The 18,652-nt window shown below is 40.9% G+C and overlaps 1 protein-coding gene and 1 pseudogene across 3 annotated transcripts in view; one reads left to right on the top strand and one right to left on the bottom strand.

Moving 5' to 3' along the window:
* VAMP1 (vesicle associated membrane protein 1) overlaps positions 1–18,652 on the bottom strand; it is an 80,477-nt gene that overhangs the window by 5,403 nt on the left and 56,422 nt on the right. For 2 of the 3 annotated variants that reach the window (XR_013449064.1, XR_013449065.1), the window contains one exon: positions 6,359–6,440. Coding sequence is in view for 1 of the 3 variants with exons in the window: in XM_036117654.2 (XP_035973547.1) it covers positions 7,267–7,349 (83 nt within the window). In the remaining 2 variants the exon portion in view is untranslated. Of the gene's footprint in view, positions 1–6,358; positions 6,441–6,474; positions 7,350–18,652 lie in introns of those variants that run through there. The other variant, XM_036117654.2, reaches the window with a different exon arrangement.
* LOC118551714 (calcyclin-binding protein pseudogene) lies at positions 10,682–11,732 on the top strand (annotated as a pseudogene).

The following is an 18,652-nucleotide window of genomic DNA, read 5'->3' on the forward strand; positions in this document are numbered from 1 at the left end:
AGGAAGAATGTTCCAGACAGAGGGAACAGCTAATGTGAAAGTGCCTAGGACCTTAGGACATTAGAGGAGTTAGGAGAATACAAGTCTAGGCTAGAGTTGGGGGGGTGAGGGTGCTCCAGACGGAGTCAGATAGTCATAGCACATAGGGCTTCATAAACCAAAATAAGGAGTTTCATTATATTCTAAATTCAGAGAAGCGATTGGAAAGTTTTGAGCAAGGGAGAAGTGCAATCTCTTTTCATGTTAAAAAGGATTAATCTGGCTGCTATTGGGAGAATAGACATTAGGGCATTATTATCTGTAATAATCCAGTGGATAATGAATAAAGAATGGAAGCAGAAAGACCAGGTAGAAGGCTCCTGCAATAGACAGATGAAGAGAGTACACAGTTTGAAGATATCCCTTGGAGATAGAGTCAACAGGGTTTGTTGATTGAGTCTCAGATCATACTCTGTGGCCTTGGACTACTCATTTGTTAAATGAGTAATCCAAGGCTCACTTTCAAAATTAGCATCCAGTAAATATTAAATGAGTATGTACTATGTACCGGACATCTGAAGATAAAACAAACAAACAAGACGGACCTACTACCTAACCTTCTGAAGCTTGAAAAATAATTACAGTGAAGTAAGTACTATAAAGTAGAAGCACACCATATAATCAGAGACCTAATCTAAGCTTGAGGATCAGGATATGCTTCCCTGAGGAAATTCAGGATGTGACCTGCAGAATAATTAAGGTTAGCTAAGTGAAGTGGGGAGGAGAGAATTCTCCCAGTGGAAGGTAGGAATGGTGCATGCCTAAGCCCCGTGATAGGAAGAATAGTTTGGCTGGAGCTTGGGAACAGAGAACAGCTGGAGAAGTAGGTAGGAAGCAGATCACTCTGACTTATAAGCTATAATAATGATTTTGGACTTTAAAAGCAATAGGAAACCACTTAAGTTTCTTTTGTTCCCCACTATAGTTTTTATTCTTCTTTATTTCACATTTTCTTACATCATAAGATACATATGGTAAACTATGTAAAGTGTACTGATCTTAAGTGTACAGCCCGAAGAAGTGTTACATATGGGTAGACTCATGTTGCCATCCCAGAAGATACAGAACATTCTCAGCACCCCAGAAGACTTCACACCCCTCCCCCCCCCCGCCCCCGGTTATCCTTACTGCTTGGATCTCAGTTAACATTCTGGGAGATAGGTAATATATCTTGTGATACAGGATATCTCTAGAGTTATTCACTATTTAACTTATGACTTATCCCCGTCAATTAGTCTATAGAGATATTCACTATTTAACTTGTGACTTATCCCCATCAATTAGTCTATTAAGCTGCCTATTTAGTCATTTTATGTCTGACTTCTTTTAATCAATGTCATGTTTTTGAGATGTATCCTTGTTGTTGCTAGTTGGTAGTTTGGTTTCTTTTTAAAATTTTGCCATGTATGGGGTGCCTGTGGCTTAGTTGGTTAGGTGTCCGACTCTTGATTACAGCTCATGTCATGATCTCAGGGTTGTGAGATCAAGCCTGGCATCAGGCTCCGAGCTGTGGAGCCTGCTTGGGATTCTCTCTGCCCCTCCCTCCTGCTCACGTTCTCTCAATCTCTCTCTAAAAAATAAAAAAATTATTTTGCCATGTAGTATTCCACTGTATGAATACACTTAAATTTGTCCATTCTCTTGGTTCTTTCTAATTTAAGGGTTGTTTCAAGTTTTCAGCAATTCTGAATAAAGTTACTACAAATGTTCTTATACATGTCTTTTTACAGACATATGCACTCATTTCTCTTGAGTATATACCTAGAAGTAGAATTGCTAAATCATAAGACAGAAATATGTATAGTTTTAGTTAATACTGCTAAAACATTTCTAAAATGATGGAAGTAATTTACAATCCCACCTGCAATGCTTGAGACTTCCATTGTTTCACGTATTTACCTTAACTTGGGATTGTCAGTCACCTTAATATTAGCCACTTTAAAGGACTGTGGGGTTTCCTTTCTCAGTAAAGTATTTACTTTAGGACAATTTTAGAATTACAGAAAAGGGGCGCCTGGGTGGCTCAGTTGTTAAGCATCTGCCTTCAGCTCAGGTCATGATCCCAGGGTCCTGGGATCGAGCCCCACATCGGGCTCCCTGCTCAGCGGGAAGCCTGCTTCTCCCTCTCCCACTCCCCCTGCTTGTGTTCCCTCTCTCGCTGTATCTCTCTCTGTCAAATAAATAAAATCTTTAAAAAAAAAAAAATAGAATTACAGAAAAGTTGCAAAGGTAGCACAAAAGTTTTGATATCCTTCACTCAGCCTCCCTTATTTTATTTTTTTTAAAGATTTTATTTATTTATTTGAGAGAGAGAGTGAGAGAGAGAGAGAGAGAGAGCACAAGAGGGGGGAGCGGGAGAGGGAGAAGCAGACTCCCTGCTGAGCAGGGAGCCCAATGTGGGACTCGATCCCTGGACTCCAGGATCATGACCTGAGCCGAAGACAGTCGTTTAACCAACTGAGCCACCCAGGCGCCCTGGCCTCCCTTATTTTAATATCTTACATACTCATGATTCATTAGTTAAAAGTAAGAAATTAACATTGTTGAAATACTAATTAAGCTATAGACTTTATTCAGTTTGCACCAGTTTTTCCCTAATGTCCTTTTACTGGTCCAGGATCCAAACCAAGATACTAAAGGGTCATGAATGACCCTTTAGTCTTCTCTGATCTGTGACAATTTCTGTCCTTATTTTTTTTTCTTTCCTTATTTTTTCCTTGGTAGTTTTGAAGGGTGCTAATCAGTTACTTTATAGAATGTCCTTCAGTTTGGGTTTGTCTGATGTTTTCTCATGATTAGAAACTGCCAAACTGTCTTCCAAAGTGACTATAGAATACCTTTTTGTACTTCCCCTGCAATGAGAGTTCCTTCTGCTCCATCACATTTGGTGGTGGTGGTGTTGATGTTAAGCAATTCTGGGAGGTGAACAGTGGTACCTCATTGTATTTTAATTTGCATTTCTCTAATGACAAATGTTGACCATCTTTTCATATGTTTACTTGCCATCCATATATCTTATTTGCCAAAGTGTCTTTTTAAATCTTTTGCCCATTTTTAAATTGGGTCATTTGTTTTCTTATTCAGTTTTAAAGATTCTTTATGTATTCTGGATACAAGTCCATTATCAGATATGCAATCTGCAAATATTTTCTCCTAGCCTGTGGTTTGTCTATTTATTCTCTTAACATATCTGTCACAGAGCAAAGTTTTTAAATTTTGATGTGGTCCACTTTATCAACTTTTTTCTTTTATGGATTGCGTTTTAAGTAATCTCTACACCCAACGTGGGGCTCAAACCCACAACCCGAAGACCAAAAGTGGCATACTTCACTGACTGAGCCATCCAGGCACCCCATGGATTACATTTTTGATGTAGTATCTGAAATCTGATCACCAAACCCAAGGTTGACACAGATTTTCTCCTGTGTTTTTTGTTGTTGTTGTTTTTAAGATTTTATTTATTTATTTATTTAAAAGAGAGAGAGTGAATGCACGAGCAGGGGGGAGGGGCAGAGGGAGAGCAGACTCCCTGCCAAGCAGGGAGTACAATGCGGGGCTCAATCCCAGGACTCTGGGATCAAGACCCAAGCCAAAGGCAAGTGCCCAACTGACTGAGCCACCCAGGTGCCCCTCTCCTGTGTTTTCTTCTAGATATTTTGTCACTTCACTATTTCAATTTAAGCTTATGGGCCATTACTTTTTGTGTAAGTATGAGGTATGTGTTGAAGTTTGTTTTTTTGTGGTTGAAAAGACTGTTCTTCCTGCATTGAATTTTCTTTGCATCTTTGTCAAAACTCAGTTGATAATATTTGTGTGGGTTTATTTCTGGGCTCTCTATTGGCACCGCGGGCCTATGTGTCCACCCTTTTTCTAATACCACACCATCTTGATGACTGTAGTTTCCTAATAAGTCTTGAAATTCAATAGTGTAGTTTCTCCAACTAGTGTTCTTTTTTTAGTTCCTTTCAGTTCCTTTTCTTTTCTGTATAAATTTTAGAATCCACTTGCCATTTTCTATCAAAAAAAATTTAAAAGGCCTGCTGTGATTTTGATTGAGGATACACTGACTCTATAACTCAAACTGGGGAGAACTGACATCCATACAATATTGAATTTTCCAACCCATGAACACAGTACATCTCTCCATTTATTTACATCTTTGCTGATTCCTTTTATTAGTGTTTCATAGTTTTCAGTATACAGATCCTGCCCATACTTTGTTATATGTATACTTAAATACTTAAGTGGGGGGTGAGGGGTGGGGGACTATTATAAATCATATTTTTTTAATTTCAAATTCCAATTGTCAATTGCTGTTATATGGAAATATGTTTGACTTTTGTATATTGGCCTTGTATCCTACAAACTTGCTAAACTTACTTATTAGTTCTAGGAATATTTTTGGAGATCCTTTGGGATCTTTACACAGATAATTATGTCATTGTCAAACAAAGACAGTTTTATGCCTTCCTTCCCAATCTGGAAAACTTTTATTTTCTTGCCTTATTACATTGGCCAGGACTTCCAGTATACTGAATAGGTGTTCTGGTCATAGATTCCTTACAGCAAAATGATCATACCTGTCAGAGCATTCACAAATGGTGTAGCATTTATAGAACAGACACAGCAATAGTACCAACATGATACACCTAACATTTAGAAAAGCCAGTACAGAATAGGGATAGAAGAAAAGAAACTAACATGTTCTAGAGAGCCATTACATACATTTTATATTTTTGTACTAATTTGACTACCCATTTTCCCCCTTAATCTACTGCTATTTGTACCTTACAGTAAGTTTGTACATTACTATTTAGCATAGAAATCAGCTAATGGTTAGCTAGATCCAGGTCTTCCTCAGGCCAATCATTTTCCATAGGTATTATATCCTGAGGAGGATTTAATTCAATCCCCCAATACATTTGACCATTGATATCAGTATTACCACAAGACTTATTTGCATGAGGAAGGTGAATTTTACCAACATCAGTATATCACAGTATGATCATGGTACAATTCGCTTTCATTACAGAACAAATCAGTAAGAATGACAGAGGTGTTTGCTTTGCCTTCCCAACAGAAGCTACCTTTGCCCAAATACCAGATATTATTAAGAATGGGCCTTGTTACAATTGGCTATTGGGTTATTTCTGGGTTCCAAGTTAACTAGGGACAAAGCCAATGATCCCACCTCATCTCCCAGGCTTACTGAGACTGGTTTCCATTCCACAAGTGGTATTTAAAATAGTTTCTATCTCTACTACCTATACTACAAGATACAATTTATTTCTACCTATCTTGGGGTGGATAAGTGCTTCCAGGGAACTACCATGAGTTTGCCATAAGATTCCATAATCTTCCATAAGATTCCCATTGGTGTGCCCCTTGAGCCTCAAAGCTAGGACTGAAGGCTGTTACCCCATGGCCACTTTAACTTCCTTTAACCTGTGTTAAAATAGTCAAGAGACTCTATTGGGCCAGGGTGCAAGTCCTTTCCCTGTGCTGGGTGCTAGCGTTATCCAGCATTATTTGTTAAGTCAGCCTGATTCACTCTGCTAAAGCCTTGTTATCCTTCCAGGCTGACTCCCATCATTTGCCTTCCTCCTGAAGAGAACTCCCTCTAATCTGCCTAGTCTAGTTAATGAATCTTTTTCTCTGAATATCACTCTTTATTAAAAGCAAAATCCATTTGTCCCAAGATATCTAGACTGGCTAAGTGCTCTCATAAGTCCCTTTTCTGTCTTGTGGGCCAGTATTGTTTAATCCACCACTCATGCTGTTGCCATTGTATACTAATGGCCCAAGTGCAGTTAGGAAACAAGTTTTATACCCAAAAATGATGGGTCTCCTATACTGGAGTTAGATGAGAGGTAGCCACACCGAGATGTAATTTAGTCTGACTATGCCACAAGGCCTCCCACAGCCTTCCTTGTCTCAGGGTGTGGCCATTCTCTGAGGGAACTCGAACTCACCACATCATGTCCACTACTTTAATCCCTTCAGGTCCCATTGTATTTCCCTGTTTTGCTTAATAGCTTTCTATCCACAAAAGCAAGGGTGATATGTATTTGTGTATGCGGCCATTATATATTGTCAATTATAACCAGGGACATTTCTAAGAATTTGATCATCAGGATTTAGTTACACAACCATCTGTCAGTTGGGAGCTGTACACCACACAGTTTGAAGTCCCAACAATTCTCAGAAATTTCTTCCCAAGTGATATCCTTTGTAATAGATATAGCCTGAAAAATAGGACTTAAGAGATATGGAACATCACTAGAGGCCCACTTAGTCATTAACAGTTGGTCTAGCTCACCATCATGTCGTATGAGCAGAATGTCTCCAGAGCAATGCCCACTCAGGTTTCCAGTCTGCCATTTGCCCTTGTTGGTGTCAACCTAAATAAAGGAGGTAAAATAAGGCAAGTTCACATCACTGGAAATTGAGTTTATTTGGGAATAGCAGATGAGTTGCAATTCGGGAAACGCACGCTGTAGCAAGCGACAGGCAAGTCCATTGACTGCTTGGGGTTGGCTGTATTTATGGGAAAGGAGTGCAAAGAGGGGGAAACCCAGCTGGAGTCCAAGCACAAAGTTCATTGGCTTGAGGATGAGGAGAGGTTCTTTGTTCATTGGATGTTCATTGATCAGGAGATACGTCCCGGTCTTCTGTAAATCAGGCATTTAATGAAAATCAGAATCTTGGTTCTGTTCTGAGAGCACATGTGTGAGGATCTTCGTGTCATATCCTCTGGTTCCATTTTAGATTGAAATCCTTTCAGATCATAAAAGCAGGGGTTCTCTCAACAAACACATAGATTTACCCTTTCCAGGCATCTGATATAACTGTGCTGAAAGATAACAGTATTCTCTTGCTCTGAGCCTCTCTCAAGGTATTACTATACGTTAGATTCCTCTTATTGCATAACCCACTTATTCATTCCTTTATCCTCAACCATTATTTCTCTTTCTCTCCATATATGTTTACCCAAACATTTCCACCTTTGGAAAGCACACCAGGTTCCGGCCACTGAGCTGGTCCAGGTTGCTGACAGCAATACTAGTTTAGCAAGTTCCTCTCTGTCAGTCCACTCCCATTCCTACAGAGAAGGGTGACACAGGGGCAGAAATAGTGGCTGTCTTGACCACGAGGCAGCAAGCAGTATCCACCATTAACCCCAGTTTTGCCAGATGTGGTCCAGGCACAGTCCACCCTATCAGGCCCTTAAGATTTCTGGCATAAAGTTGTAAAGGTGTCGTTAATCCCTGCTCCTGGTGCCCACAGCTGCATCACTGGTCCTGGGACCACTGCATCAGATAGGAAGAAAGAAAACACGGTGACATGGGGAACCATGTAGTCACACCAGCATCCTCCCCCACCCACTTCCCCAGGTCCCCAAGAGAGTTGGAGGACCCATCCAAGGGGCCTCCCCTGAGCTCCCCCTCACACTTGAGCGTGAGCACACACTCAGGAAGGCATGTAAACATGGTGACATGGGGAACCATGTAGTCACACCAGCATCCTCCCCCACCCCCTTCCGCAGGTCCCCAAGAGAGTTGGAGGACCCATCCAAGGGGCTCCCCTTAGCTCCTCCTAACACTGAGTGTGAGCACACGCTCAGAAAGGCATGTAAACCAGCCCCTCATGATTTTATCTCCCCTGCTTTTAGGCAGCAAATGTTGCAACTACCTATTCCAATTCTCTATTGGACAGTTACTCTGAGGATGATATATGGCATGATTCCTTTATTCGACGTGATATCTCTTTGCCTCCCTGTTGGACACTATGGACCATAAAGTGCATCCCTTGGTCTGAAGAAATGTTCCTCAGTGGTGCAAATTGGTACAGTGTCTTCTGTACCAAACCTTTAATAGTATTTTTAGCATTTGGATCTACTATCAAATATGCAAAGCCCAGCCCAGCATAAGTGTCTATTCTGGTTAGGACCTATTTATAGTCCCCTGGGGCTACCAGCATTGGTCCAATGTAGTCCACACACCATCTATGTGCACAGCCTTCCCCCGGGCATCTTTCCCAGAGCCATCTGCAGTCTCTCTCTTATGGCATTGTGTGTCTCAGAGCGCACAAGAGGAAGATGTTTAGATCCAGCCCACCTATGTACTGCTGCAGCACCACATACCCACTCACCTCAACGGAGTGCCCCAAAAGGTCTAATTCGTGGTGTCAATCACCTTCTAAATCCGGAAGGGAGTCCTTCCAGTGGGGATCGACATGCCCTGCTTTAATGTGCCCCTTAAATTCCCAGAGTGATTTCCACATGGCCACGCCCTATTCAGGCATCCCCTTACTAGTCCAGTTTTCTCTTGCCCATCTACCGTGGCCCTATGGCCAGGCCACTGGCTACTGCCCATGAGTCTGTAAAAACCCAAACACGGGGGCTTTTAACCAGTGTTCAATTCTTGCATCACCGCTAGAAAACAGCATGCAGTTGAGCCCATTGAGAGATGATCCTCTTCTATCAGTCTCTCCATCTGACAGTCTTTTTTTTTTTAAGGTACAGCAAGTGAGCATATTTGGCTTCTTAGAACATACATACTGGTTTTCTTTCTTTCTTTTTTTAAGATTTTATTTATTTGACAGAGAGAGACACAGGGAGAGAGGGAACACAAGCAGGGGGAGTGGGAGAGGGAGAAACAGGCTTCCTGCAGAGCAGGGAGCCCGCTGCGATGCGGGGCTCGATCCCAGGACCCTGGGATCATGACCTGAGCCGAAGGCAGACGCTTAATGACTGAGCCACCCAGGCGCCCTCCATCTGACAGTCTTAACACGGCAGTCTTTCAAACAGGATACTGGCCATTCATCTCAGAACCATCATCAATTTTCATCCCAGCTTTCATTTAATTCCATCAACTGCTGCATCTGCATATGCTCCTAACCTAATTTTAGGCCCTGTTAAAACTCCACCCACAGGTTTTGGATTCCCGGTGCGCTGGGCTGCTGTGTCAAGGAGCATCTTGTCGTATGTCAAGGGTAATGGGTTTATTCAACAGGTGAATATCCTGGTCATCATAAAGCCACAAAGCCAGTCCCACATGGCTTGTATAGGAAGCTCATCCGTTGCTTCATCTGCAGTGTTCCACTTGGCATTTATAGGGGAAGTTGGGCAGTTCATCTTCTCAGGATAAACACACTTTCCAGTGTTTCCTATCCCGTCCACCAGGCCTGGGGCACTTTTGGGGCACTCTGTTGAGGTGAGTGGGCATGTGGTGCTGCAGCAGTACATAGGTGGGCTGAATCTAAACACCTGAATAATCTCCTGTGCATTCCTGGATCGTGTATCATCCATCTGTGATTATTCCATGGTGAGCTGCAGGTCCTATATCAACCCAAACATGCTCTTCCATTCTGCAGCATTCAAAACCAGAGACACAGCCCCCAAATCAATTACTCTTACAACCCACTTCAGTAAAAGTTCTTCAGGGAGCCGATGATACCAATCTACAAAATAAGACAACTCCTTCACACTATACTCCTGCTTTCAGTAGTTTCTCAGTTTTGTTCCCTACCCCCACCCCCATCTTGACAACCTTCATGGGAAACGGAGGCCTTAGAGCATAATTTTCCTCTTTGCAGGCAGCTTTGAGGCTAGTGGCTGAAGCTAGTGGTCCAGCATCCAAGTCCAACCCACCAGTTTCTTCGACTTTCACTTTGGCTGTTACAGATAATAACCAAGGGAGTGTATATTTAGCCTGCTTCTCATTATTTTTGCATTTCTTTATATATCTAATGAGCCAGCTCCTTGAGAATCAGGTCTACCCCCATTTCTAAATTCTATCCATGGCTGATCTCAGCCCAGCTGCAGTTTCAGACCATGAGGGACTAGGTGGCCGTCCAGGGATCAAAGGTTCCTTATTCCCTGCCCTTCCTTACTTTCTCTTCCCAAGCCGTAAGTTTCTGCGAGCCATGGCTGTTTTAGCAAATCCCACTCCTCTGATGCCAATTAATAGGATCTGTTCCTACTCACAACACTTGTGACACCAAATGTGTGGGTTTTTCACAGCAAGAAATTCTCCAATTCTCTGCAGATACCAACTTAGTGTCTTGCAATTTAGCTCAATTTTGACACTAACGACACAGAGCTAGGAGGTTACCTACACTTCTGTCCAACTTGCCTACAAATCAGGGGTTCCCAAGACCCCCTCTTCAACTACAATAATTTGCTGCAACAGTTAATGGAACTCAGAGAAATACTTTACTAACTAGTAACAGGTTTATTACAAAGGATATTATAAAGGATACAAACGAGCAACCAGATAAAGAAGTAACCAGGGCAAAGTCTGGAAGAGTCCAGAGCACAGGAGCTTCTGCCCCCACGGAGATTGGGGTGCACGACGGTCCCCTGCTCACAGATGCATTCACCAACCTGGAAGCTCTCTGAACCCCCTAGTTTAGGGATTTTTATGGCGGCTTCATCATGTAAACAGAATTATTAACTCAATCTCTAGCCTCCTCCCCTTCCTGGAGGATGGGTGGGTAGGGCTGAAAGTTCCAAACTTCTAATCATGGCTGAATCTTTCTGGTGACCAGTTCCCACCCTGAAGCTATCCAGGAGCCCGCCAAGAGTCACCGCATGAAAACAAAACACAGTTGGGAGGCGCCGCATGAGGAGGCGGTCACATCTGACTCAGGGTCGGGTGTGTGCACAGGGGCGGGCTCTGCCTCTGAGTGAGCAGGCTCCCTGCACCGTTTCCTGTTCTCTCCCCTGCCCCGCTGCAGCTCTGGCCTTGCCCGACCCAGCCTGACTGCGGCTTCAGCTTTGGAAGAGCTACAGAAAGATCCAGAGGAGGTGAAGGTGCTGCTGGAAAAGGCCTCTAGAAAAAGAGTACATGATGCCCTTACAGCTGACAAATCCAAGATGGAGACAGAAATCAAGACCAAGATGCAGCAGAAATCACAGGGCACAGCAGAACTTCTTGACAGTGAAAAGCCAGGTACTGTGCTTGCTCCCATCACAATGGGATAGACAGTGAAAATCAGTAATTACGGATGGGATCAGCAGATAAATTTGTGAAAATCTACATCACCTTAAGTGGAGTTCATCAAGTCCCCACTGAGAACGTGCAGGTGCACTTCACAGAGAGCTCATATGATCCTTTGGTAAAGAATCTAAATGGGAAGAGTCACGCCATGGTTGTGAACAATCTCTTGAAACCTATCTCCGTGGAAGGCAGTTCAAAAAAAAATCAAGACAGATACAGTTCTTATATAGAAAGAAAGCAGAAAACACATGGTGGGACTACCTGACTCAGGTTGAAAAAAGAATGCAGAGAGAAAGAAAAGCCCTCCCACAGCACTGAAATACATCCTAGTGAGGGATTGATGAATGTTCTAAAGAAAATTTATGAAGATGGAGATGATGATATAAAGTGAACCATTAATAAAGCCTGCGTGGAATCAAGAGAGAAACAAGCCAAAGGAGACACAGAATTTTGGGACTTTAAAGTCATTTTGGTGGGACGCCTGGGTGGCTCATTAGGTTAAGGGTCTGTCTTCAGCTCAGGTCAAGATCCCAGGGTCCTGGGATCGAGCCCTGCCTCAGGCATCAGGCTCCCTGCCCTGCTCAGTGAAGAGCCTGCTTCTCCCTCTGCCTGTCACTCCCCCAGCTTGTGCTCTCTCTCTCTGTCTGAAATAAATAAAATCTTTAAAAAATAAATAAATAAATAAAGTCATTTCGGGAACTGTGGTATGGAAATATTGATGTTCCCAATAAGATGTTGGTGAGCTGCACAGATACATTTGACAGATAACTACATACACAGCCTTCTTCTAAGAAGAGGCAATGAACTCTCCCATTAAGAGAATATGCTTATTAAACACTTCCTCCAAAGATGGTTTCTTTAGTAATCTGGGCATTTTGTTCAAGAAAGGATAATATTGCATTCATGTGTGAAATGTAAAAAAGCAAGTCTTGCCTAATGATAATGCCACATTGTGTTTCTTTTTGTTCAGCTAACAAAAGTTATTGTTTGCCTGTAAGTTCCTGACATCAGCTCCCACCAATGTAAGAATAAGTAAAAATAAAATCTGAATTTTTGCATAAATGAATAAATAAATATAAATAAAACAAAAGACATTCCTATCACTCAGGAAATTACAAGGGTTTTAGGAGCTCTGTGTCAGGAACTGAGGGCAGAGACCAAATATATATTTATTATGTCACAGGAATGGTGAGAGAGGACATCCTTGTCTTGTTCCCAGTCTTCACTCAATCTGTCACTATTAAGTTTAGTGTTATCTGCACATTATTAGGTTAAGGAAGTCCCCCTCTATTCTTTGTTTGCTGAAAGTTTTTATCATGAATGAATGTTGAATTTTGTCAAATGCTTTTTCAGCATTTATTGAGATGATCATATGGTTTTTCCTATTTGGTCTGTTAATATGATGTATTGCGTTTATTTCTGAATGTTGACCCAAACTTGCATTCATTTGGTTATGATGTATTATGCTTTAAAAAAAAAAAAAGATTTTATTTATTTATTTGTGAGAGAGAGAACGAGTGAGGGGAGAGGCAGAGGGAGAGGGAGAAACAGACTCCCTGCTAAACACGGAGCCAGATGTTGGGCTCAATGCTAGGACCCTGAGATCAGGACCTGAGCCAAAGTCAGATGCTTAACTGACTGAGCCACCCAGGTGCCCCCTACCCAGTTATCCTTTTTATGTATTACTGGATTTGAATTGCTGATATTTTGTTGAGGAATTATGTATCTATGTTCATGAGGAATATTGATATCAGTAATTTTCTTTTCCCATAACATCTTTGTCTGATTTTGGTATTAAGGCAATGCTGGTTTTATAAAATAAGCTAGGAAATATTCCTTCTTCTATTTTCTGGAATAGATTGTGCAGAATTCTATTATTTCTTCCTTATGTGTTTGGTAAAATTTATCAGTGAGTTAATCTCAGCCTGGAGTTCTATTAATTAGAAAGTTTTTAACTACAGGGGCGCCTGGGTGGCTCAGTTGTTAAGCATCTGCCTTAGGCTCAGGTCCTGATCCCAGGGTCCTGGGATTGAGCCCCGCATCGGGCTCCTTGCTCCGTGGGAAGCCTGCTTCTCCTTCTCCCACTCCCCCTGCTTGTGTTCCTGCTCTTGCTATCTCTCTCTCTGTCAAATAAATAAATAAAATCTTAAAAAAAAAAGTTTTTAACTACAAATTAGATGTCTTTCAGGTTATCTATTTTCCCTTGAGTGAGTTTTGGAAGTTTGTGTCTTTTGAGGAAGCAGTTCATTTCATCTAAGTTATCAAATCTGTGGCCCTAAAGCTGTCAGTCTGGTTAGTTGTTTATCACGTTTATTGATCTTTCAAAGAACCAGTTTTTGGTTCTTTAATTCTTTCCTTCTGTTTGCTTTAGGTTTAATTCGCTCTTCTTTCTTTTAAGGTGAGAGCTTATGTTACTGATTTTAGATATTTCTTCTTTTGTAATATGTACATTTCGTGCTATAAATTTCCCTCAAAACACAGCTTTAGCATCATTCTACAAATTTCAATATGTTGTATTTTAATTTTCATTTTGTTCAAAGACTTCCCCTTTGGCCCATAGGTGATTTAGAGGAGTGCAGTTCAGCTTCCACATATCTTCAGACTTCCTAGATACTGTTCTCTGATTCCATTATGATCTAAGAAGATAGATATTTTGTATGATTTATATTATTTTCAATGTGTTAAGGTTTGTTTTGTGGCCCAGAATATGTTCTATTTTGGTTAATGGTCCATGTGCATCTGAGAAAAATGTATATTCTGCTGCTGTGGAGTAGAGTGTTCAGTAAGTGTCAATTCAGTTAGGTCAAGTTGGTTGATAGTGCTATTCAGATATCTGTATCCTTACAGATTTTCTGCTTATCTGTTCTACCAATTACTGAAAGAAGAGTGTTGAAGTTTCCATTAAAATTGTGAATTTTTCTATTTCTCCCTTAGATCTTTTAGTTTTGCTTCATATATTTTGAAGCTCTACTGTTAGTTACATGTATGTTCAAGATCACTATATCTTCTTGGAGAAATGACCCTTTTATCAACATATTATGTCCCTCTTTATCCCTGATCTGTTCTTGTTCTGAAGTCTACTTTATGTGAAATTAATATAAACATTCCAGCTTCCTTTTGATTAGTGTTTTTATGGTAAATTTTTCTCTACTTTTCTATTTTTAACCTATTGAATAGTCTATATTTAAAGTGAATTTCTAGTACACAGCATATAGTTGGGTCTTGCTTCCTAACCTCTATCTTTTAAGTGGTATGTTTAGACTATTCACATCTAAAGTGATTATTGATAGAGTTAGATTAAAATATGCCATCTTGTTTGCTGTTTTCTTGTGTCTGTTTTTTTGTGTGTGTTTTTTTGGGGGGGGTGGGATTTTCTGTTCATTGTTATCTGTTAATAAATTTGATTATATTAAAATGCAAAATTCTGTCCATTAAAAGACAATATAAACACAGGACAGACTGGGTGAAGATACTTACAATTCATATGCCTGACAAAGAATTAACATCCAGAATGTTTAAAAAAAAAATCAGTAATAGGTTACATCAATGGGGCACCTGGGTGGCTCAGTCATTAAGCGCCTGCCTTCTGCTCAGGTCATGATCCCAGGGTCCTGGGATTGAGCCCCACATCGGGCTCTCTGCTCTGCGGGAAGCCTGCTTCTCCCTCTCCCACTCCCCCTGCTTGTGTTCCCTCTCTCCCTGTGTCTCTCTCTGTCAAATAAATAAATAAAATCTTTAAAAAAAAAAAAAGAAAGAAAAAGACAAACGATCTGACAGAAAAATAGGCAAAGAATATGAATGGGCAACTCACTAATGAAGAAAACCAACATTAAAAAAAGTATTTTTAAAAAAGATGTTCAGCCACAGACTCTTAACCATAGAGAACAGTTATCAGTGGGGAGGTGGGTGGAGGGATGAGTTAAATAGGTGACAGGGATTAAGGAGGGCCCTTGTAGTGATGAGCACCGGATGTTGTATCAAGTGTTGTATCACTGTATTGTACACCTGAAACTAGTATTACACTGTATGTTAACTAACTGGAATTTAAATAGAAACTTAAAGAAAAGATGCTCAACCTCACCAGTAGTCATGAGAACACATATTAAAATAAGGTACTGGGGCGCCTGGGTGGCTCAGTCGTTAAGCGTCTGCCTTCAGCTCAGGTCATGATCCCAGGGCCCTGGGATCGAGCCCACATGCTCGGTGGGAAGCCTGCTTCTCCCTCTCCCACTCCCCCTGCTTGTGTTCCCTCTCTCGCTGTCAAATAAATAAATAAAATCTTTAAAAAAAAAAAAAAAAACAAAATAAAGTAAAAATAAAATAACAGGGTACTATTTCACACATATAGATTTAGCAAAAATTTAGAAATCTGATGAAATCAAGAATTAGCAAGGATTTGGAGCAACCAGCACTTTCATGCATAACTAATGGAAAAATAAATTTAAATAATTTTGAAGAGAAAGTTGGCCATATCTTGCTAAACAGAAGATACATATTCTGACATACGATTCACATTTCACATCTAGGTATATAATCTAGAGAAACTCTTGTTCACATGCACAATGAAACATATAAAAGAGTTGATTGGGGCATTGTTTTCTTTTTTTTTTTTTTTTAAGATTTTATTTATTTATTTGACAGAGAGAGACACAGGGAGAGAGGGAACACAAGCAGGGGGAGTGGGAGAGGGAGAAGCAGGCTTCCCGCTGAGCAGGGAGCCCGATGTGGGGCTCGATCCCAGGACCCTGGGATCATGACCTGAGCCGAAGGCAGATGCTTAACGACTGAGCCACCCAAGCGCCCCTGGGGCATGGTTTTCTAATAGTTAAAAAGTAAGGGGCCCCCTGGCTGGCTCAGTCAGAAGAGTGTGCGACTCTTGATCTTGGGGTTGTGAGTTCAAGCTCCACATTGGGTGTAGAGAGAGAGAGAGGTGTCACAATAAAACTAGTTGCTAAAAAGATACATACAATTTAATGCCATTTATATGAAATTAAGAAACAAGCAAAATATCATATATAGATTATAAAGATATTTGTAGAAAAATTATTAAAATGTGCAAGGAAATGATGAAACCAAATTCAGGATATTAACTTCTTCTAGGGAAAAAGGGTAAAGGGATATCAAAGGGCCTTAATTTTACATGCAGTGTTTCACTTTTTAAGCAGAACCATGGTTATGTGTGTGATTAATTATGGTATTACCTATACTTTTTTCTTTCCTTTCTTTTTTTTTTTTAGAGAGAGAAAGAGAGCACATGGGTGGGGAGGGGCAGAGGGAGGGAGAGAATCTTCAGCAGCCTCCACGCTCAGCATGGAGCCCCATATGAGGCCCTATCTCACCACCCTGAGATCATGATCTGAGCTGAAATCAAGAGTCAGACGCCTAAGCAGCTGAGCCACCCAAGCACCCCAACTGCCTATGCTTTTTTTGCCAGAAATATCTCATTAAAAATAATTTTTTAAGGAAACTAATAGAGAATTTCCAGTTTCCAGTAATAACAGACTAGCTTTTTCAGTCCAGACCTCTGGCGGAAAGCAACTAAAAATAATGGATACTTTTATAAATCATGGAAAAAGCACCAGAAAGATGACAAGATCATAAGGAATTACCCAGAAGAGACAGTAAGAATACAGACCTTGAGACAGCAAAAGCTTAAACCTCACTTCACCAAAAAAAGAAATCCAAATGGCTGATAAACGCATAAAAAGGTGCTCGGCTTCGTTAGACACCAGAGAAATACAAATAAAACCACACCCACCAGACTGGCAAAAATTCAAAACTCTTTTGCAAGTACATAGTATTAAATATTGATAAGTGTGTGGAGCAACCAGAACTCCCACATACTGCCCAAGAAGTGTAACTTGGTTCAATTGCTTTTGAAATCAGTTTGGCATTATCTAGTGAAGCTGACAATAACGTATGGCCCAGCAAGTCCACTCTTAGGTATATACCAAGAGAGATGCATGCATATGATTATAAGGATTCCTGTACAGTAGGGTCGACAGAAGCAGTGTTTATAATCCCAGTTCCAAAAACTGGAAATAAACCCAGTGTTCATCATCATCAACAATGGTTTAGTCACAGAGTGAAATGTTATATAGTAGTGAAAATGGATGCACTAGAGTGAAACATGGCAAGAAGCATGAATGTCATAAACATTCTGTTGAGAAAAAGAAGCAAGACAGAAAAGAAAACATACAGTGCGATTCCACTCATAACGTTTAAAAAACTGAACTACGTTGTTTAGGGATACATACGTAAGTGGTGAAACTAATATAACAAAAAGCAAAGAAATGATCATCACCGAAGACTATGTCAGTGATTGCTCTAGGAGGGAGAGAGTTGATTATGGTTGGAGAGGGGCACATAGATGACTTCTGAGCTTCCAATGATGCTCCATCTCTTGATATAGATGGCAATTATGCCATTTCACTTTGTAATCATTCACTAAACTCTACATACGCACTTATGCAATTTTCTGTTTGGATGTATATTTCAAACACAAAGTAAAATAAAGGGGAACGGAGTTCGGTTAAGTACGGCAAAGGACCTGAAAGATTCAGTTTTGAGCATTTGGAGTATGTCTGTGAGACATTCCAACGTTGGGGCCAAATAGGTTGAAGACATAAATTTCGGAGTCCTAGACTTAGAGATGATAAACGAAGAGGAAGAGTAGATCGCCTACAGGGTGTATGAGGGTAACAAGAGAAGAGGGCCAAGATGAGACCCCGCAGAGCACCTGCACTTGACGGCCAAGGAGAGGAGGAAGAACTAGCAGAGGAGACGAAGAATAGCCAAAGGAGGAGGAAGAAATCTAGGAAACATGATGTCTGCGGGGAAAAAACGTTTCAAGAAGAAAGGAGCGGTCTACTCTGTCAAATGCTGCTGAGGGGTTAAATAAGATGGAAGAGTGTCTGCTGGATCTATTAAAATGTAGTCATCGACCTTAGCAAGAGTAGATCCAGTGAAGAGATGGGGCGGAAATGAGATGAAGGATGGGTGGGAGGTAAGCAGGGCTACCACATGGCACAGCCGTGGAAGGCGCCTTTCAAGTTATGCCCCAGGAGGCACCATCAACGCAGACTACAGAATAATGAGGTCTGTGGAGCTGTGCGATGTCAAGCCCCCAGAGAGAAAATGGAGCCCACGAGTAGAGTGATTTAAGAGCATTACCCCTAAGGTCCAGCAGCCTGTCCTCAAACACTGATTGCAACACTTACTAACAATGTGAAGTTGGTCAAGTGGCTCAAACTTTTCACACCTCAAGGTCCAAATCTATAAAAATAATACCAATGCAAGAGGACTGTTGTGAGAGGTAAATATAACAATTTGCATTTCAGCACATAATAAGCATTCAATCAGTGTAAATTATTATTTTCTGTACTTAGACAAACTCCTTCATGAAGCATGGCCATCATGGGAAGAGAGCAATGACAATAGCTACAGGGGGATATGGAATTGAAGGAAGGTAGTGATTGCTTTGTTTTGTTTAATTTCATTAATTAACTTTATTTCTTAAAGCTTCAGTTTACAGAAAAATTGCACAGAAAATACAGAGAGTATCCATATATTCTTTCTCCCCCTCCACACACAGCTTCCCCTACTACTAA

The sequence above is a fragment of the Halichoerus grypus genome, chromosome 6 (genome assembly GCF_964656455.1).
Source record: "Halichoerus grypus chromosome 6, mHalGry1.hap1.1, whole genome shotgun sequence".
Lineage (NCBI taxonomy): Eukaryota > Metazoa > Chordata > Mammalia > Carnivora > Phocidae > Halichoerus > Halichoerus grypus.